At 44.3% G+C, this 21,967-nt stretch overlaps 1 protein-coding gene across 3 annotated transcripts in view; it reads right to left on the reverse strand.

Annotated features, from left to right (window-relative positions):
• Window positions 1–9,192: 9,192 nt before the first annotated feature.
• The window catches only part of LOC121321832 (netrin receptor UNC5B-b-like), a 56,715-nt gene continuing 43,940 nt past the window's right edge, over window positions 9,193–21,967 (reverse strand). For 2 of the 3 annotated variants that reach the window (XM_041261087.1, XM_041261085.1), the window contains exons 4-17: window positions 21,042–21,145; window positions 20,675–20,855; window positions 19,694–19,861; window positions 19,102–19,266; window positions 18,095–18,127; window positions 17,414–17,608; window positions 14,323–14,733; window positions 13,817–13,904; window positions 13,485–13,650; window positions 12,904–13,137; window positions 12,365–12,514; window positions 10,865–11,029; window positions 10,328–10,509; window positions 9,193–9,999 (exon numbers count right to left, since the gene is read on the reverse strand). In XM_041261087.1, the coding sequence (XP_041117021.1) occupies window positions 9,834–9,999; window positions 10,328–10,509; window positions 10,865–11,029; window positions 12,365–12,514; window positions 12,904–13,137; window positions 13,485–13,650; window positions 13,817–13,904; window positions 14,323–14,733; window positions 17,414–17,608; window positions 18,095–18,127; window positions 19,102–19,266; window positions 19,694–19,861; window positions 20,675–20,855; window positions 21,042–21,145 (2,408 nt within the window). In that variant the 3' untranslated portion in view covers window positions 9,193–9,833. The remainder of the gene's footprint in view (window positions 10,000–10,327; window positions 10,510–10,864; window positions 11,030–12,364; window positions 12,515–12,903; window positions 13,138–13,484; window positions 13,651–13,816; window positions 13,905–14,322; window positions 14,734–17,413; window positions 17,609–18,094; window positions 18,128–19,101; window positions 19,267–19,693; window positions 19,862–20,674; window positions 20,856–21,041; window positions 21,146–21,967) is intronic. The other variant, XM_041261086.1, reaches the window with a different exon arrangement.

Here is a 21,967-nt window from a genome sequence, read left to right on the forward strand (position 1 = left end):
TCCCCGGAGCCAGCATCGCAGCCGTTGTGTGTGCTGATGCGCTGGGGAGGCAAAATGAGCTGATCCCTGGAGCCAGCATTACACTTCAGCAATCAACACCAGACAGAAGGATATCTACATCATCAGATGGAAAACAACACAAATGGATGGAGATGCAGATGGATCACATTAGTTTACTGCAAAGCTACGTCTTAGTTGGTGCTTATCTTGGCGAGAGCCGAGTTCAAATCAACATGAAGTTCAACATCTACTCTCATGTAATGGAAATCATTCATTGACACTCAAATTTTCTCATTTTTAAAAATCTTATATAAGACTGAGCTCAAGCTGGGTTGAATCGACTGCAGACATCAGGGCAGCTCTCTGTTTGAATTCTTCTGAAACCTTTAAGCCCTCTGAGAACCAATTTCAGCTCACAGACAGGAGGCAGAGACCTCAGCTCCAATCTTGTTAGGTCACTTGGAAATAACACAAGGCCTCTATCGCCCCGAGCAGAAGGAAGAGAAAGGAGGAGAAAGGGTTCCTGGGAAAATGAGATTTCAAGGGAGAATTACATCTTCTTGAGACCTTAAAAAAAAAAAACATAAGCTGATTAAACCTCGCTTTAATTTTTTTCTCTCCCAATCCCACCATCCCCTCTTTATTTCCTCCTCCGTGTCTCGCTTTCCTCTTTTCCTCTCTTCTTTTCTCTCCCTTTCTTTCCTCTTTCCCTCGGTCGACACTAATCAAATACAGTAACATCAAGGTAATTCATTGAGGCACGGGAGTCTGTGTGGTTACTGGATTCACTGAACTGCTGTACAATAAATGCTCTTATATTCATTGTGTGCTTCCAGTCACTTAGGCAATCAGCTGCAGGCAGAGACGATCGTCCTTGTGAGTGTCTATCTGGGAGAGAGGGGGGGCATGTCCAGCTGTTTATCTGAGGATCAAGTTAGATAAATGTCCCCTCAAAGATAGTTATTGCTGTAAACTACTAACCCCAGCCTTCAATGATAATTACGGCAGTGCTATCCTTATAGTAGATTTTAAAAAGTACCAGATAGTGCTGCTGCACAAACCGATCAGTGTATTATTCAGATTGAGCTCACACGAACCGATCAGTGTATTATTCAGATTGAGCTCACACGAACCGATCAGTGTATTATTCAGATTGAGCTCACACGAACCGATCAGTGTATTATTCAGATTGAGCTCACACGAACCGATCAGTGTATTATTCAGATTGAGCTCACACGAACCGATCAGTGTATTATTCAGATTGAGCTCACACGAACCGATCAGTGTATTATTCAGATTGAGCTCACACGAACCGATCAGTGTATTATTCAGATTGAGCTCACACAGACCGATCAGTGTATTATTCAGATTGAGCTCACACGAACCGATCAGTGTATTATTCAGATTGAGCTCACACGAACCGATCAGTGTATTATTCAGATTGAGCTCACACGAACCGATCAGTGTATTATTCAGATTGAGCTCACACAGACCGATCAGTGTATTATTCAGATTGAGCTCACACGAACCGATCAGTGTATTATTCAGATTGAGCTCACACAGACCGATCAGTGTATTATTCAGATTGAGCTCACACGAACCGATCAGTGTATTATTCAGATTGAGCTCACACAGACCGATCAGTGTATTATTCAGATTGAGCTCACACGAACCGATCAGTGTATTATTCAGATTGAGCTCACACGAACCAATCAGTGTATTATTCAGATTGAGCTCACACAGACCGATCAGTGTATTATTCAGATTGAGCTCACACAGACCGATCAGTGTATTATTCAGATTGAGCTCACATGAACCGATCAGTGTATTATTCAGATTGAGCTCACACGAACCGATCAGTGTATTATTCAAATTGAGCTCACACGAACCGATCAGTGTATTATTCAGATTGAGCTCACACGAACCGATCAGTGTATTATTCAGATTGAGTTTGCAACTTGAATCAGGTGCTGACAATCAGGTGAGGGTCATCGCTATTGATTGGGGTAATTTACCATTCTAAGTGAAACAGGTGAAGAAACAGCTGCTTGAGTTTGTGATGGTTGCTGCTTTTCATCATCTCGGCAGAGAATAGCACTCCACACAAACCCAAGCAGATGTTTCTTCTCTTGTTTCAGTTGGAATGATAAATTAACACAGTCAACACCGTTGACCATCATCTCTGGAGAGCTTATTTGATAATCGAATAATTTTTGCAGCTCTTGTATCAGATGTCAAAAGCAATGATACATGTGTGTGAAATTATTTAATGCTAGCACTGCACAAATCGCCAGAACAACAAAAAAAAAAAATCAGTTATCTTTAACACAGATGTAGTTTGTTTTGTATAATTAACAGGTGTTTCCCTACAAGTAGAGACTGGCAATTGTGCCGCTGAATTGAGTGGAGGTGTATATTTGGGATGTGGATTACACTAGTGTCCACTGTGGTCTGAGGCTGAGAGCACAGGAGTTCCAAATGCAGAGCAGCTCTTTTAGTTTCAGCAGGGGGCGCTAAGCTGTTTAGTATTACATAAAGCCAGCGTGGATAGAAAAACATTGAAATAAAAAAATGATAGCTTATTTATACATTTTGAAGTGCAACAATAATAAAAAATAACAAAGGATCGAATTTTATTGAAATGGCCTTGCATTTCCTAACTGGTTTACTGGAAGCACCAGTAAGGTGTGCATTACATCACTCTGCTTTTTACACAAAGCAGGGGTATCATTAAAACCGTTTAACCATTCCACTCAATCCTATTTGCAAGGAAGCAGCCTGAAATCTCCCCCAGACAATATTTAGAGATGATTTCATTCCAGAGGCTAAAAGAAAGCGTTTTCTTTCTCCTCTCTCTGTCTCCCTCCCCCTCTCTCTTTCTCTCCTCTCGCCTACTCTCCTCTCTTTCCCTCTCCTCTCTCTTTCTCTCCCTCTTTCTCTCTCTTGCCCTCCCCCTCCCACTTTCTATTTTTCTCCTCTCCCCCTTTTTCCCTTTTCTCTCCCTCTCCCTCCCCCTCTCTTTCTCTCCCTCCCTCTCTATCTCTCTCCCCCTCCCTCCCACACTGGTGCAATATAAGGCCCTGTGCACAAAACTCAAAGAACTGTTTATAGGACTGTTTTGATTAATTATATCAAATTTGCTGCCTGATTTTGACTGTTTTAGAAATGGATAGGAGTTTATTCTTATTTTTAAAGCAACATTAGTGAGAAGTCTTTCCCTCTCTCCCTTGATCCCTCACTCTCTCTCTCCCTCTCTCCAACCCAACCCCCCTCTCTCCCTCTCCTATCTTTCACAAACAATAAAAAAAGAAATCTTTGAGAGTTATTATCTCCTAGTTCTCACATTACTCCCCCGCTAAAAAGCCCTGCAGCCACATTGTCCATCATCATCACCATGGTTATTGTATTTCCACATAAAAAACATACATCTCTTAAAAGAGTGCTAGTGCAGAATCGATAGAGTAATCCATTCCAAGAAAGAGAACACTTACAATATATATTACACAAAGGAGGGATAAAGGCATTCGCATTGTGGAACCTTTTGTTTTTTATATAAATGCATTGCTGAAATCTTAAACCGTCTGATTTATTAAGTTCTTTTAACTTCTTTATATTGTGAACAATCTATAATAATCAGCAGCTCACTGGCAGAATACAGTATATACTGAACCCTCTGTGACTGCTGTGAAGGGCCAGAAAGGAAGAATGAGAGACAGCTGTGAGATTTCTCCGTTACCATTCCCTTAGAAACTGTTGTCAATTGCTCAAGCTGGATTCAATTGAAAAGACAGCACTGCCGTTTAAATCAGGCAATCTGCTTGTTTTATGGCGCTGTTCCCTTTATAAAAGTTTACCACTGTATTTTTGCAGGGGGGGTTTGCAGTTTTACTTCATGCTTTTCTCATGGTTATACTAAGCATTTATCGTAGTTTACTAATGTGCTTTACCATACTGCTCTGCGCTTTAACCTTGGGACACTTTTATAAAGGTCCACACCCCACCCAAAAAAATAAAGAAAAACTGGCACCAATGAATTCATCATATAATAATAATAATAATAATAATAATAATAATAATAATAATAATAATAATAATAATAATAATAATGATGATGGTGCTTTTTTAATTAAAATGTAATCCTGGTGTACAAGGACTACACCATTCTGCATAGCATAAGTAACAAAAGATGCCAGTCTAAGCATGAGTTATTTATTTGACTTCATTAAAGTGCATCATCAGTCTGCTCTACGTGCTTTAAATGAGTTTCCAACTAGATTAAAGTAGCACTGCTTTAGCAGATTGATAAGGTTTTTGCCTCATGGTTTGATCTCTGTCATCTTCACTCTGATCAATGCAAAGACCTGTATCTTTTACATGTGCACCTCGCTGCAGACCGCTAGATGAGAGGCTCCTTCATACTTCCACTTGCACTCTTCAGAGGTTTATTGCCACACAGTTGATTAAATGCACAACTGAAAGTAATGCCAGAACTACAGTGCATTATTGATCTGTACCTGATGCGTTGAACAGGGATCATCGATCATTTTGTTTTTCATATGGAGTGCTGCAGTTTGAATTAATAGGGTCTTTCAGACAGCTCTCTGTCCTCCTTCCAGTAACATTATTAGTGTTGCCAGTACCACAAGGTCCTGCAGCTAACCTGGTCCAGTCCTTGCTGTAGAGTCAGAGGGTTTTGGGAGTTCCAAATTCCAAGATCGCTGTGCAAGGCAACAGAAGTTAAAACCCATTTCAGCGGTGTCAGGAGCAGGATTCCTGTAATAGGCTGAAAACATTCACAATGGTTGCCTCTGTTTAGCAGGTAGGTGTGGAACAAGAATTGTTGCGATAAGGGCAGGGAAATATAAGAATGGACAGTATGAAACTCCAGCTACCCAGTCAGTTAGAGGAGCCACTCTTTCAGCTGCCCTGGCAGAGACTTTGTGAGTGTCAGCTCCTTCTTGTATAAAGCAGATCTTAGCTTGGGATTTTTTTTAACAAATCAACATTTGCAATTATTATATCAAATTTATAAAGTTATGTCTTTTTTAAATTTATTTCATTCAAAATCACCATTAACTTACCAGTTTCAATCAGTGGGATAAATCATTGCTTTAGAATACAGAATACAAAGACAGGTACACTGATCAATCATAGTTATGCTAGTGCACTTAACACACAATTCTGTGATTGCGAAAATGGGACTCCATACATTAGCAACAAGTTATATTTCTGATGGTATCCTTGTGTCATAAGTATGTGTATTAAATAATCCAATAAAAGTATAAGTACAGTGTAAATACAGTGCTTTAAAGTGCATGAGGTATTGAGTGGTGTACAGAATGTGTCTTCTAGCATTGAATGTGTCATGGGATGTTCTAGGTAAGTTATGGGGGAAGCAGCTGGCAGAGTCCAGTCCCTGGAGCCAGGTGATTGAGTTCCCATCCTGAGATGACACTTTTAACCCTTTAACTGCAACCGCAGGTTCATCGCATACAATTGGCACAGTGTGCTCATTTCAGTCTATGACACCCATAGAAACACAGCACACATGCTTCTTGTTAAACTAGGAAATATAATTTATTGCATAAAAATTATTTTTGTTACAATAAGAAGGCTAAATGTTTATTTACAATCGGTAATGTACAGAATAAAACAAACACTTTTTTTTTCTCTTTACATTATTCATTTATAGCATATAGACTGTTTATAGCATATTCTATTGCTTACAAAAAAGAAGGTTCGCATAAGGGTTACTGGAGCCAAGAGGGGAGGCAGACTGAAAACAAAGTAAAAACAAAATGCAAAGGCAACGGCAATCTTGAGAGGGTTAAAATCATTGTAACGGTATCAAATAAGCTACAGCAAGCGCCTTCCAGCAGCTTGTGTCCTGCTAGCTTCATACCTTCACAACTCTCCTATTCCTTGTGAAATTGCTCTTGAGCTCTGCCTGTTTCAAATAGCGGCCGGACGCTAATTTTGTCTCTGCACAAACAGTACTTCAGTCCTTGCTCTGGAACCAGAGGACTGGAAGTTCAAATTCCAAGACCCCTGTGCAAGACAACATAACTTAAAAACCATTACATTGCTGTCAGCAGTGGGACTGCAGACAATAGAGAGGCAATTGCTCAATACTTTCATGTAGTTTGTATAATTGTGCTCTGAGCTCGGCTTATACATTGATACAGTGGAGCAAACTGTATATCTGCACTTAGTCAAACTAAGGACATTTCCTTTATTTTAACAGAACAAACACTTTGACAGTTTCGCAATATGGGAGATTCAACAAATACATACTTCAGTGTTTTATTTACACTGCTTCTGAGATGTATGGCGCCACTCAGTGAAACTTTTACAAAAGAATTGACCATAAAATAATAAGAATATTGTGTAAATCCCCTCTGTAAAGCAGTTCTACGACGCTTAATCATTTGTACTTGCATAGTACTTATATAAGGAATACATCATTAGAAAAAAAAACCCCAAAACAATACGATTATCAAATTAGAAACACACATATGAGTTGATGTTACCGAGCTTATTCCAAAGTGGAAAGAAGCCACTTACATTTTGGTTTTCTTTTTCACAAGCGAAACACATTTCCATAATAATAATAATAACAATAATAATAATAATGGTGATGATGATAATAATCATAATAATAATAATCATGATAATAATGCAATTAACAATCAGAATAATAATCATAATAATAGCAATAATAATAATGATAATAATCTTCATAAAATAAGATTGTGATAATGGTCTTTAGTCCCTGTAGTTGTTTGTTTTAGGGGTTGTGATCTTTCCTCACTACAGCAAATGTCTCTGCCAGTGTGTCACAGAAATGCAGTTCATTACTTGTCGCCTGTGTTTCCTTGTTATTCTCTCAAAATGATACTGAACATTGTGGATTTTTCAACTCGTTACTTGTATGTTGTAGAATTTCCCAGGCAAATGTTTTGTTAAATTATAATTTCCAAATTATTTTTTCCCCTCATTTATTTTATGTATTTCCATTTTTTTTTCACTCAAAACACACTGGGTTGTCTCAGCGCAGCTTTAAGTTAGTTGTGTGATGTTGTGACCATTATAAAATGGTGATAAAGACTCAAAGAGTTTGCATCCTAATTGCATCCAGGTTAGAAAGACAGGATCAGCGCCATTGATGTTGCAAAGACCAGAACTCCTGGCTAGACATTCCCTGTGGTTACACGCACTCACACACAGAGCCTGCACCAGGATGATGTAATCTAGTGAAAGACTCAAGTCAAAGTTGCATGCACAGGACTTGTAAACAGCAGCAGATTAAAACAAAACCAAAAATAGCGTTATGCTCTGTAAGGAAAGAACGTTCCTGTTCCCGAGGGAGTGAAGACCTGGAATTAGTGATGGTGGTGCTCTCAGAATAAAAGATGGAGGAAAGAGAAGTTCAATGATATCAGATGTTCTGAGACCATCTGGATTAAATTCACACTGAAAAAGATCATGGATCAAGCTGTTTCTTTTATGGTTACAAGCATTTATTTTTTGCTTTGGCTGCACTACAGTTGTAAGACAGGGCAGTGCCACTAGCGTTGTCACCCTCCGACCAACGCCCACCCCCAGGTTGGGATAGAATAGTGGCCTCCAGCACGGGTCATTTTAAAATCAATCCTCACTCCGGACCCCCAATTGAAGATCTTTTGTTTACTGTGAGTTAAGTTTTGGAACGCTGCGTTTGCTGCTGACACTGCGATAGCCCAGGGATTGACATACTGTACTGTAACTGTCAGTTTGAAGCAAAGTAAAAGATAAAAACACAAAATAATCCGACAATCTGGATAATAACTGAAAATCTCGTTTCCTAGGAAACTCTTAATGGTTTCGAAGTTGTCCACCGCTTATCTTACCAAAGGGACAGAGAGAGAGAGAGAGAGAGAGAGAGAGAGAGAGAGAGAGAGAGAGAGAGATAATGAGGTAGAGAAAGGAGGGGGAGAGAAAGAAAGAGAGAAGGGGGGGTCTAGATTATCTTGATTTTATACCTGAAATATGAGGCTTTCTGTAGTTTACTAATTCTTTACAACAAGGCAGTCCAACTGAATTGCGCTCCTTCTAGGTCATTTGAGTTCTGTTTTCCATGCCCCTAAGACAAAACATTTTGGCTAGTGTGTTCATCGTTTTGTCTGCTTGACTGATTATAATTTATTCTGTTTTTGAAGTTAAAAACATTTAGGAGTGCTGTATGGATACTTCTTCAGACAGACAGTGGGCACTGGGTTTAGTGTTGTGTTGGAGGAAAAGCCTGGACTGGACTCGCACTTGAGGATGAGGGTTGGGATTACTCAGTTCAATTCATGTGCTATTCACTGGAGCTAATTCCTCTATAGGCTCATCATTCCAGCTCAGATGCACCTGGGGAGTTATCTATCACGTCTCTTGCATCAATTCATTATTTTTCATGGAAAGCCCTTGAACCTGTTTTAAGATGACAAGAACATTATTTATTCACACACTTTCTCACCATATGTGTGGCTGCTTGAGTTTCACAGCTCCTCTTTTTCATGCACACTGACTCACAGTGCAGCTGCCTTGGCACCAGTTTCTCAATCACATGTGTTTTACGTGTCATGATTACTAATAGAGGGAACATTTCCCCAATAATTTGGTCCACCCGGGCTGGAATGATCCTATGTCATTATAGTTAACCTAAAGCCGCAGAGTACTGTATATTGTGCAATACAGCTGCTGGTGCTTCATCCCTAAAACCATCTCATTTTGAGTTTCTTGAGAAAATGAAAGCCTTTAAGAAGCTTTCCAGTTTCTTAAACAGCTTTATAACTAACAGCCACTGTGTGCCTCTTTCAGGATCCCACTGCAGTGATGTGATTGTATTTAGAGATGTTGCTTTATTTTGTATTATTTTAAATAAACTAAGAATGAAGGAATCAGATTAATACAGTCCAGATCATCTTCACAGAATTATCACCTCAGCCCAACCCCCCAATTGTATTTGTTTTTTAAACGTGACATTAACTGAACCATCATACTGGTTTGACATGACACCCTACTGGTATAAGCTGCTAGAAGAGTCTAAGGCAACTGTTAGGTGTTGAGCTCCCAGTTTGGGATGGCAGAAACACTGGTCGACTGGATTCCATGGACCCCCCCCGTGGGGGGAGGGTCCCACCCGCCGGGTGGGCGGGTGGAGCTTACCTTCCCACCCAGGAACACTGAAGCCACACAAGACAAGGGGCAGAGGTCAAAGAGTCATCGATTCGTCAAGATGCAACCACCCACAATAATTAATCACACGATACATATCATCGTACAATGGCGTGACACACAGCGATACACTGAATCACACAATGCTGCATAGCGATCTGAGATCCACCAAAAACATTGAGAGAGAAAGGCAAGCACTCCAAGCCAGCTGCAGACAACTTCTTCAGGCTGTCAGGTGTGAATTTCTTTAACACACACATTTAGAAGTTTTCCCTAGCATTTCAATAATGAGCATTAATGATCATCTAAAACCCATCATAATCTGACCTGCATAGTGCAATACGCATGGAGACTGTAGCTTAGCTCAGTTTATATCCTGACCCATGTATTATGATGACATGCACCAAGCTTTTCTGCATGCTGGGATTTCCATTTCCATTCATATCCCAGTGCTTATTGTCTCTTTAGCGTTAGCGATATTGTCGTTACTGTATCATTATGCTTTGTGTCTTTTGCACACTTGTATCTTGCCGTGTGATTCGATAAATGCACCTTGGCTGTGTGGTGGGGTTTCGCTTTGCCTCCTCTGTTCTGAGTGGTCTTGCCCTGCGAGTTCGTAGCCCCACCCCTCCTCAGCAGTCCCCCTCGGTTGCCATGACCACCAGCACCTCGCTCTTGCCCATCTCCTCGAGTGCGCTTGCCAGCGAGTTGAGGTCCGCATCGTCATGGTGACAGGCCTCCCACAGGTCCAACAGCACACCTGTGGGGCTCGACTTGGTGGCAAAGTAATTCAGATACCTGGAAAGAGAGCAGGTGAGGGAGAGAGGGAGAGAGAGAAAAGGGGAGAGAAAGAGATAGGGGAGGGAAGGAGGGAGGGAGGGAGAGAGAGATCAGTTAGTGCTGTACACATCCTTAAATACTTTCATCAATCTACAAGCGAAAGTACCCCACTGCCCCACAACCCTGTTCAGCTTTACACCAACAATAACTACCAACTTTGAAACCAAGGAAGTTTCTGATGGACTGAGGTACAGTTCATCCCTCCAGTTGCCCTGGGCCTGTTTTGAAGCAATCTTACAGGCATTTTCGGAGAGGAATCAAAAAGAGCGTGTAAGCCTGCCTTTACCTGTCGAAGCCCAAATTGTGTGCCAGCAATCTCCAGTCGTTGCCCCGTGAGGTGGGTGCATCAAGGCTGCTGCAGATCTTATATCGGATGGATGAGGGTATCCTAAAGGCATAGGGCCCCACCTGAATGGAGGGGCAAGGGCCACTGTCCGCAGCGGGGAAGGGGTTAAACGGTGTCACGTTCTGAAATAACAAAACGAAAACCAAGAGTCAGAAATAACACCACAGAACTGCAGTACAACCTCAAAATAAATCAAAATGAACGGTTTGATAAAATATAATAAACACCACATTTATTCCATTGCTTCATTTTAAAGTTGATGGCATCGCTACGCACTGCACAGCTTGTCCCTAGAAGCGTTCATCAATGCAGCGATGTTACGGTGAACACGAACCAGCACTAGCATCTTTGGGGTCATCTAATGATTGCCTCTACCTCTAAACACTGGTCAACTCTCATCACTTCTGCCCTTCTCCATATCTCCCTTCTTCCTCTCTCTGCCACACCTCCCCTTCTCGGTTCTCTCTCTTTCCATACCTCCTGGATGAAGGTGTGCAGCTGGAAGATCTGCCCCTCTCCCTCCACCTGGCGCACACAGATCTTGCAGGTGAGCTCAGTGGATGCCAGGCTGTGTCTCTCCAGGTTGAAGGTGCAGTGCAGGGCATGCTGGCTGCCACTCCAGATGTGATAGAAAGGGATCTCCTGCAGTAGAGAAAAGAAAACAGGACCATGCTTTAATCCAGACTCTCCCAAACTCACTGGGGCGTTGTGGAATATAAGAGAAGTTCTGATCTTTTCTTATGCTCATCTGGTTCCTAGTCGCTGATTGATCCCAGAACTGCGCATCCAGGCGGACCCTGAAGCATTTGAATGAATAAGCAGCAATAACATTCCAGACACCCACTATACAGGTATTGGTTGAATACAGTGGAAAGAGGGAAGGAGTGGATGAAAGAAATCTGAGCAGATCACAATCAAGAAGAAGAACAGGTCCTGAGGCCTGACCCTGATGCTGCTTAGCTTTCTAATAACTTTTTTTTTTCATGTGGAGTTGGACATGAATTCTAATTGACTAATTCGCTCACAGTTCTAAGTGTTTCTGCAATGCGTGATTCAAGCTTCAAAACTATCATGTTTAATGAATTAATTTCTACAAATAAATATTCATGTGGCAAGCACTGAATGGGACATGCTGTCCCAGTCCTACTAACACCTTAACATGGCATAAGATGATTAAATCTGTTGTTATTTGTAGGATTATAATTATAATTATTTGGTAGTAATCATTTTATCACATTCAAATGATTAAAAGAGGGTGCATTTTCTCCAAGACTCACTAAATATCAGATTTTAAAACTCAATTTATTCTATTTGAATATTATTTTATAAATCCGCAGCTTAGGAATTGTTTATTTATTTATGTATTTGTTTATTCTAGTAAACAAATGCATAAATAAATGGAAAATTAGAAGGACCATGTTTGTCAGACAGACTAGTGTGTTTCCACACGGGGATAGTATAGCTTATACAACGCTTCATTGGGCATGCGCTGGTACGTTTCAGAGTAAATGTGTGGGTACATGCAGAAGTCATGTTTTCTGCCTCAGAAGAGATGCTTGAGAACAGTAATTTTGGAAGTTTGGGTACCTACGTAATATATTATACAATGACCAAATACATTCGGAACAGCAAGGTGGGATAGTTGATGCTTTATTTTTCATGTAGTGCTGATGTACCCTTTACGCCTGGATCATCCTGCAGTCTGGCGACCACAGGGAAACAAAGCACAATGGCTGTGCAACAACAGGAGGCCATTTGGCTCATCAGTGCTTATCCAGTTCCTTGTGGCTGATTGACATCAAAACTTTTTCAAGTCGTGTCTTAAAGGATTCCAGTGATTCAGAATCAACACCATAGCTTGTAACTCTGGGCAACCCTTTGTAAAATAATGTATACCCTCACCACTCTCTGTGTGAAGAAATGTCACCTACCATCTGTCCAAGAATATATAATAAGCTAAGAATATATAGTAATCACCTGGTATTTGGCCAGCAGCTTGCTCTTCCACAGGGAGTGAGGGATGTCATGGATGGAGAGTCGCAGGTTGTGGTAACTGTCTTTGAAAAGTAGAGGCTTGGGCTCCTCCAACAGGTACCCTCCCTGGTTCCGTTCGAGCTCCAGGATCTCCTGCATACACAGACAGACAGAAACACGGTTAAACTCCACAAAAGATATCTATGACACTAAGACATCTAATTGACGGATTGAGAATCAGAAACCACAGGGTGTGTCAGTACTTACAGGCATCACTGTATGTCTAAATAATACCAACACTTACAACCAGCCATGGCTTCGACCGATCTCTCTATTATTTGTAGTCTATATGATGTTTACAAAATGTTTTTAGATTATCCTTTATCCCAGATGGAGAGAAGCTACGAAAAGCTACCTTTGCCATTAACCAACACAGACAGACAGACAGCTCACCATGAATGTGCCACTTTAAGACAGATATAGAAACAGACAAAGAGACTCAAGGTCCATGACAGACAGACAGACAGATTAGATAGACCGACCTTGAGTGCGTCAGGCGTGTCCTCTATGCAATACACTTTGAGGCTGTACTCAAGGGAGCTGCAGGTAGTGGGTGCGAAGATGGCCAGCTGGAGGCTCTTGAGAGCAGCACTGGAGTACGACTCCCCCACCAGACTGTAGGTTCCCAGCTGGTCCAGGAGCACATGGCAGGATTGAGGTTCCAACTGGCAGTAACAGGGCGTGCTGAAAGTTTCCTCATCCAGTGTTACCACCTCCTGGTGACAAACATGAAGAGGAAGAAGATCATGTTTTAACACTTGGGTGGAAACATCAAGGCAGATATAGTAAGACAGGTAATCTCTGCCTAGCCAGTAGGGGTCGCTGAAGCATGGTGAAGTGAACTGTACCCATCCGATTCCCCTTGCAAGGGCCAATGCAGTGTTCCCTATGGACCCCCGGCCAAGAATGGCAACTTGGTCCTACCAGGACTCAAACCAGCAAGCTCCTGATTGCATTACTGACCCTGCACTCCACGCAGTAGTGCTTTTACAGGGTCCCTGCAATAATGGGTTTTTGTAATAGCTCTAGCGCTCCTGTGTGTGAGACACTGTTTGCCACTCACCTCCCATTGGCTGTGTGCCTGTGTCTTGAGCTTCACTATCCAGTCAGAGGAGGCCAGGTCAGCGCAGTGCGGTACACTCAGGACGACCGGGCGGCACAGCAGCAACCCTGCGGGACCACATGTCACCACGGGGCTCAGGACAGTCTGTGTGCCCTCCGAGGGGAGCCTGGGGCAGGAGGAGAGCGAGAAGTGAGGGGGGCAGGCAAGCAAACATTCACACCATCATGAGCTCTGACAAAGAGCCCCAGCAGTATGTGCAATTACTAATGAATGGATTTCTGAAATGTTGACTGTACTGTTTTTGTTAGAACAGCGCCCCCTGCAGTGCTCACGTTGTGTTGTCGCGCTTGTTTATGATGAGGTACATCTCGTAGAACTTCCCCTGCGGGATTGTGCCCTGGGGAACCAGCAGACTGACACCTGGGAGACAGGGAGAGGGATATAGGGATAGGGGTGAAGGGAGATAAGAGGGAGAGAGGAAGAGTTCAAATAAATATCCAAATAGACGGTCTTTTCGATAATTTGGTTTTGAAGCATGCAGGTTCAGTTGAGTATCTTTTTTCATGTTATGTAGTTCAGTCAGTCAGAAATTAAATTATTTTATAATTTTGTTCATACTTTTGTCTCATGCATTAATGCACTGTAATTGTAAAATACACTTTTAGCAAAGGATTTTGGAATATAAACTGATAATCCTATTTTAACAAAGTGTAGATGAAAACAAACTATCTAGTACATGGTGCTGTACAATACGATCTTATAATGATGTAATTACCACCAGATACAAACCACCAGATTCTAAATAAATGTGGCAGTGGATGGTGCTGTGCTGACTGACCTGTGTTGGGGATAATGAGTCGCCCCCCTAAGCAGCCGAATGTCCCTCTGACGCTGTTCCCAGGCTCCCTGGGGAGGGTGTGGAGGTGCTGTGAGGAGCCAAGAGCCTTGTTCTTCTGGTTTAGGATCTCTCTGTCCTGGGACAGCCCCCCTCCCCCGGGGTAGGTCCCCATGGGTGCCTTGCCGATGGGCCCCCCTTCCTGCAACTCCCCTCCGCTGGACAGCCCCAGAGAGGAGACGGTGGAGGAGTTGTACACCTTGATCTTCAGGCTGGGAAGGGGGTCCAGCAGGGGAGAGGTAGTCATGGGGATCTTGTCTCCCGAGTCCTGCAGAGAGTACATGGGCCCCCGGTACGAGCCTGCGCTGGCGGTCAGGTCGGGCTGGATCGAGGCGTTCAGGAGATGGGGGTTATCTGTGTGGGAGGGGGGAGACAGAGGAGGGATGAAACAAGATCTCGGTATGGGTGTGAAACCTTAACTGACACTAATTCTTCTTCTTGTGGATTAGGTTCACATCGCATATAATTTTTCTGCTCGAAGCATTAGATACTGGGCAGAATATTAAAGCTTTTTTTTACACTCTCCAAATACAGCTTCCTGTTAATTTTTTTTTTGTTTTAGATTCATCTGAGTAGTGGAAAATGAGAAAAAAAAGCCCCATTCCCAGTCATCCTGCATGTATTTATTTATTTAAAATGTTCTTGTATATATTTCAGAAGAGACAGCCTAAGAGATCACCAATGTTTAGGGTCATCCTCGTGTAATCTTATCTCAAAACAGCACTGAAAGAAACTGGCCATCCGGGACATCAGTGAATCTGTAAAGGCTTTAATTACAGCTTTTATTTTTTCACATGGTTGCTTTCCAACCACAATGCAGCAGCTAGACTTACCAGAAACATTTATTTCTATATACAGTACCCCTCTCTCTGTAAACACACACATGGACAAAGACAGATTTAGCAGGCTTGTATAAAAAGTATAAAACAATGACTATAGCTCATTAGCCAAAACTCTCTAATTAATTAGCCAGATCTCTCTAGTTCATTAGCTAAAACGCTATAGTTCACTCGCCCAACACTATTGTTCATTCCCTTGAGTTACAGATAATAGCCCCCCTAACCTGAGTCTTACACTCATACTCTGAGCTTGTATTAGAAAGACATGTGGGGGGGGGGGGGACACAGGAAGTGATGTAGGCTACTTTTTTCAAACTTATAGACATATTTTTAGAGCTATTACTCCAAATCGTCATTGGCATTTTTTAATTTATTTTTTTTTTTAATTCTGGGCCAGAGTTCAGCTCCATAAGCTCAACCACGATGCACTACGACCCAATTGCAAGCACCGTGCTGGGACCAGATTTTTAGAGCTATTACTCCATATCGTCACTTTATTTTATTTTTTTTTTTAATTCACATAAGCTCAACCACGGATGGAAATAAGACTCCAATTGCATAGCACCGTGACTATTCAAGCTCTTAGTAAAACCTGGAAGTGATGTAGGCTACTTTTGTCAAAACTTATAGAGTCCCAGATTTTTAGAGCTATTACTCCAAATCGTCATTGGCATTTTAGCTGTTTATTTTTTTTTTTAATTCTGGGCCAGAGTTCAGCTCCATAAGCTCAATGCCAGCTGTGCGGATGGAAATAAGACTCCAATTGCATACTGGGTGAAGGGAGTGGATCTATTCAAGCAGTCCCTGTGAGGCGCTCTGAGTCTGGGTGATGCAAGCTGTGTGGATGAGGAGGTCTGGGTGAATTTCGGATCTCGTCTGTGCAGTCCCTGTGAGGAGCTCTGAGTCTGGGTGATGCAAGCTGTGTGGATGAGGAGGAATGGGTGAAGGGAGTGGATCTCGCTTGGGCAGTCCCTGTGAGGAGCTCTGAGTCTGGGTGATGCAAGCTGTGTGGATGAGGAGGAATGGGTGAAGGGAGTGGATCTCCCTTGGGCAGTCCCTGTGAGGAGCTCTGAGTCTGGGTGATGCAAGCTGTGTGGATGAGGAGGAATGGGTGAAGGGAGTGGATCTCGCTTGGGCAGTCCCTGTGAGGAGCTCTGAGTCTGGGTGATGCAAGCTGTGTGGATGAGGAGGGCTGGGTGAAGGGAGTGGATCTCGCTTGGGCAGTCCCTGTGAGGAGCTCTGAGTCTGGGTGATGCAAGCTGTGTGGATGAGGAGGACTGGGTGAAGGGAGTGGATCTCCCTTGGGCAGTCCCTGTGAGGAGCTCTGAGTCTGGGTGATGCAAGCTGTGTGGATGAGGAGGAATGGGTGAAGGGAGTGGATCTCGCTTGGGCAGTCCCTGTGAGGAGCTCTGAGTCTGGGTGATGCAAGCTGTGTGGATGAGGAGGACTGGGTGAAGGGAGTGGATCTCGCTTGGGCAGTCCCTGTGAGGAGCTCTGAGTCTGGGTGATGCAAGCTGTGTGGATGAGGAGGACTGGGTGAAGGGAGTGGATCTCGCTTGGGCAGTCCCTGTGAGGAGCTCTGAGTCTGGGTGATGCAAGCTGTGTGGATGAGGAGGACTGGGTGAAGGGAGTGGATCTCGCTTGGGCAGTCCCTGTGAGGAGCTCTGAGTCTGGGAGATGCAAGCTGTGTGGATGAGGAGGAATGGGTGAAGGGAGTGGATCTCGCTTGGGCAGTCCCTGTGAGGAGCTCTGAGTCTGGGTGATGCAAGCTGTGTGGATGAGGAGGACTGGGTGAAGGGAGTGGATCTCGCTTGGGCAGTCCCTGTGAGGAGCTCTGAGTCTGGGTGATGCAAGCTGTGTGGATGAGGAGGACTGGGTGAAGGGAGTGGATCTCCCTTGGGCAGTCCCTGTGAGGAGCTCTGAGTCTGGGTGATGCAAGCTGTGTGGATGAGGAGGACTGGGTGAAGGGAGTGGATCTCGCTTGGGCAGTCCCTGTGAGGAGCTCTGAGTCTGGGTGATGCAAGCTGTGTGGATGAGGAGGACTGGGTGAAGGGAGTGGATCTCGCTTGGGCAGTCCCTGTGAGGAGCTCTGAGTCTGGGTGATGCAAGCTGTGTGGATGAGGAGGACTGGGTGAAGGGAGTGGATCTCCCTTGGGCAGTCCCTGTGAGGAGCTCTGAGTCTGGTAGGTTCTCACCGTGTCGGGGAGGTTTGTAGTTGATGGGGTGAAAGCCTCCGGTCAGGGCGGCCGATGAATCAGTGATGTCGGTGTTGAAGTCACTGCATGTCCGCCGGTAGATCACCATGCCCACCGCCGTCATGATCACCAGGAAAATAAACAGCGCCACCACCAGGCCGGCATACAGCGCTACATCACCCGTCACCTCCAGAGCTGAGAGAGAGAGAGAGAGAGGATAAGGGAGTCCCATTCAAACAACAGAGATACACACTTACTGTGCACTAGCCACACAATTTAGTGCAAGGTGCTGCACAGATTCCTGTAGAGAATACAGTTTATATTGGAGGTAAACACGTAGAAATAATTATAAACCCCATACAGTTCAGAGAGAGCGAAGGGTGGGGAAGAGAAATTAATATAGAGAAGTGAGGGTGGAGAGAAAGGGGGATAGCAAGAGAGATAGGGATATGCAGGTAAGAGGGTGGGTCAAGGAGAGAGGGTTGGGAGAGAGAGGGAGAGGGTGGGATAGAGAAGGGCGGGGGGAGAGAAAGCAGGAAAGAGAGAGAGGTAGAGAGAGGGAAGGAGAGAGCGACACTGAACCGTGAGGGTGTCTGGTCTAAAAGAGGGTGAGGTTAGTGGCGAGGAAGTTAAAAACAATCACAAAATGAGTCAAACAAAAATGACAAAACAAAAACTTACGATGGATTTTATGCTCAACAAAAAGCTTTTTATCTGTTTGAAAAAAAAGAAGAAATAAATAAATAAATAGAGAAAAGAAAACATGGGATGAACTGTAATTTTTAAAATAATAATAATAATAATAAATAATAATAATAATAATAAATATAATAATAAATAATAATAATATAATAATAATGGTTACAAATAAAAATAAATGTCACTGTGTGGGTACACACCCATTTTGGGGGTCTAATAACTCATATTTATATATATATATATATATATATAAAAATACCAACCAGCAGCAAAAATGTGGTTAATTAGCCAAACAGCAACTTTAATAAATTTGAATGAACAGTTTGCATCTGTTTCTTCTCTTGAGCAGATCTTGTAATGCCGTGAGTAGCTCCTCCATAACGTCCAACACATTTAATCATAAATTTTGCTTGAGTTGCTCATATTCTTGTTCTTTCTAATCTTAACTGGCTACAAGCAGCATAACGATTAGCATTGTAGGATGTCCTTGGCTTCTCTCCCCTTCTTCCCCTATCCGCCTCTCCCCTCTCTCCTCTCCCCCTCTCCTCCTCTCCCTCTCTCTCCTCTCCCCCTCTCTCTCGCCTCTCCCCTCTCTCCTCTCCCCCTATCCGCCTCTCCCCTCTCTCCTCTCCCCCTGTCCGCCTCTCCCCTCTCTCCTCTCCCCCTATCCTCCTCTCCTCTCTCTCTCTCCTCTCTCCTCTCCCCCTCTCCCTCTCCCCTCTCCTCTCCCCCTCTCCCTCTCTCTCTCTCTCCTCTCCCCTCTCTCTCTCCTCTCTCTCTCCTCTCTCCTCTCCTCTCTCCCCTCTCTCCTCTCCCCCTCTCTCCTCTCCCCTCTCTCCTCTCCCCCTATCCGCCTCTCCCCTCTCTCCTCTCCCCCTATCCGCCTCTCCCCTCTCTCCTCTCCCCTCTCTCCTCTCCCCCTGTCCCTCTCTCCCCTCTCTCCTCTCCCCTCTCTTCTCTCCCCTCTCTTCTCTCCCCTCAGTACTCACTGGTCATACAGAGTCCGTCGGTACAGTTCTTCGATTGGAGCAGCAGGCCGCTGCAGTCTTTCCCCCCATTCACGGGTGCCGGGGCCTGGCAGTCGCGGCTGCGCCAGTGTGTGCACTCCGTGCTGCAGGCAGACCACTTCGCCCATTCCGTCCAGCCTCCGTCCACTGAGAGACGAGAGAAGCCAGAGGGGTCAACACAGTCCCTGAGTCACCCAGCGCTTATATAAACAATCAGATAAAACCATTAACACACACAAACACACAGCACCCAGACACAAGGCATTAACACACAGTGGTAGTCGAGGGTATAAGCAGATTAACTTTTAATTTGGGAAATATAGCTTTTACCCACTTCTCATATAAGAGATACAGAGTTTACTCATTTCTACTCTCCTGTGATGAGTAAATACTAGGTTAAAGGCAAGACATTTTAACAGTAAGCATCTGTGTTGTGTTGCTGCGCGCAAGAATGACAGCTGAGAGCTCTCAGTCAGAACGGAGAGAACTGACCTGGGCACAGTGTGGTGCAGCTGTGCTATGCATGGCACTGACCTGGGCACAGTGTGGTGCAGCTGTGCTGTGTGGTACTCACCTGGGCACAGTGTGTTGCAGGTGACTCTCTGGTAGGGCTGCCCCTCACAGAAGGCTCCTCCATTGAGGGGTGCAGGGTTGGTACAGGACCGAGTCCGCTTCTGCCAGCCACGGCCACAGCGAGTATTACAGGGGGACCACTCTGTCCACGTGGACCAGCCTCCGTTCACTGAGAGAGGAGAGAAGAGAGGGGTTAGAGGAGTTCATACTGAAACAGGAGAGAGAGAGGAGAGGGGTTAGAGTGGAGTTCAGACTGAAAGAGGGAAGAGGAGAGAGGTTAGTGTGGGTTCATACTGACAGAAGAGAGGAGAGAGGAGATAGGTTTATGTGGGTTCATAGTGAGAGAAGAGAGAGAGGAGAGAGGTTAGTGTGGGTTAATACTGAGACAGGAGAGAGGTTAGTGTGGGTTCATACTGAGCGAGGAGAGAGGTTAGTGTGGGTTCACACTGAGAGAGGAGAGAGGTTAGTGTGGGATACACACCGAGAGAGGAGAGAGGTTAGTGTGGGTTCACACTGAGAGAGGAGAGAGGTTAGTGTGGGTTAACACTTAAAGAGGAGAGAGAAGAGAGGTTAGTGTGGGATACGCACTGAGAGAGGAAAGAGGTTAGTGTGTGGTACACACAGAGAGTTGAAAGGTTAGTGTGGGTTCACACTGAGGGAGGAGAGAGGTATGTGTGGGTTCACACAGAGAGAGGAGAGAGGTATGTGTGGGTTCACACTGAGAGAGGAGACAGGTTAGTGTGGGATACACACTGAGAGAGGAGAGAGGTTAGTGCGGGGTTCACACTTAGAGAGGAGAGAGGTTAGTGTGGGATATGCACTGGCAGAAGAGAGGTGAGGAGAGGAGATAGAGAGTGAGATTAGTCTCATAGACACAAAGAGATAGAGGACGTCTTTCTTGGAATGACAAGTTGTACAGTTCATGCCGAGGTGGGCAGATGAACCACACAACCGGAGACAGGCCGGCAGAGGGGCTGAGTACCGTATACAATGACGGTGGCGGTGGTGCTGCGTCTCTTGGCCACGATGTTCCTGGCCAGGCAGGTGTAGTTGGCCGTGTCAGAAAGCCGAGCCTGCTTGATGATGAGGTTGTGATCGATGGTGATCAGGAAGTTGGAGTCTCTGGTGGGGTCAATGGGCTCCTCGTTCTTCAACCACTCTACCTGGTCATGGGGACACACAGACAGATGCAAAGACATTACTACAGGCTTCCAGAACTGAGTGTGGGGAGCAGGGACTGTGGTGTGGGGTGCATGATACAGAGTTTACAGTGTGTGTGTGAGTGTGGTGTGTAGGAGTGCAGGTGTATGGTACAGGCAGGGTGAGTGTGGGGTGCATTGTGTGTTCACCTCAGCCCCTGGGATGCCCTCTGGTGGCCGGCACTGTAATAACACCTCGTGCTCCAGCGGGACCTCCTTCCCCAGCGGCTCCTGATCGAAGTTCTTCCGCAGGTCTGCAGGGGGCAGCAGAGACACACAGCCAGACGGAGAAAGGGCGAGAGAGTGAGACAGATCAGTCTATCCCTGTTTACCTGTACTGCTCACAGTTCAGTAGTGCAGGAAAATTTTACATGATTTACAGTGTATACATCTGGGACAGTGACAGAGACACAACGAGACACGGATAAGGTGAGAGAGTGAGAGAGAGAACAACATAAGACATCTATCTTTCCATCTATCCTTCGATGCAGTTCTTACACAAGTCTACAGGGGGTGACAAACACATTCAGGAGGAGAGAGAGAGAGAGAGAGAAAGGGAGAGATCTGTCAATCTACAAAACCACTTTAACTATCTGCCACTGTCTGTCTCACTGGCTGCTGGACAGACAGGTGGATAAACCGAGATACTCAGTTATTTAATTGCTGGATCAATAGATAGATAAATGCCCAGGAGTGACACAAATGCACATCCAAACTGGCAGAGATGGACTGACTGACTGATGGATTAATGTAAATGTGCATATCCAATGCCACCGAGAAATCAGTGAATTAAAAGATCGACAGAGTACCAGATGGCGAGGGTACTCCACACTCTGGGACACTCTCAATAACTTGAGCTAAAGAATGCCCTAGCCAGGTTTCATCACATCTGGATAAAGGCTTTTCAAGATAGAGGTTTTGTTATGTAGACAGGGGAAGAGATGAATAATGTGGAATCAATGCAAGGAGACGGGGTGTACTGTTCAAATGTTAGCATCTTTACTATCATATTGCATCATCATTGAACAGTGGATACATTTTAAACTAAGAGAACACAGGAGTTTTTTTTTTTTTTC

This window comes from Polyodon spathula, chromosome 10 (assembly GCF_017654505.1).
Source record: "Polyodon spathula isolate WHYD16114869_AA chromosome 10, ASM1765450v1, whole genome shotgun sequence".
Classification (NCBI taxonomy): Eukaryota; Metazoa; Chordata; class Actinopteri; order Acipenseriformes; family Polyodontidae; genus Polyodon; species Polyodon spathula.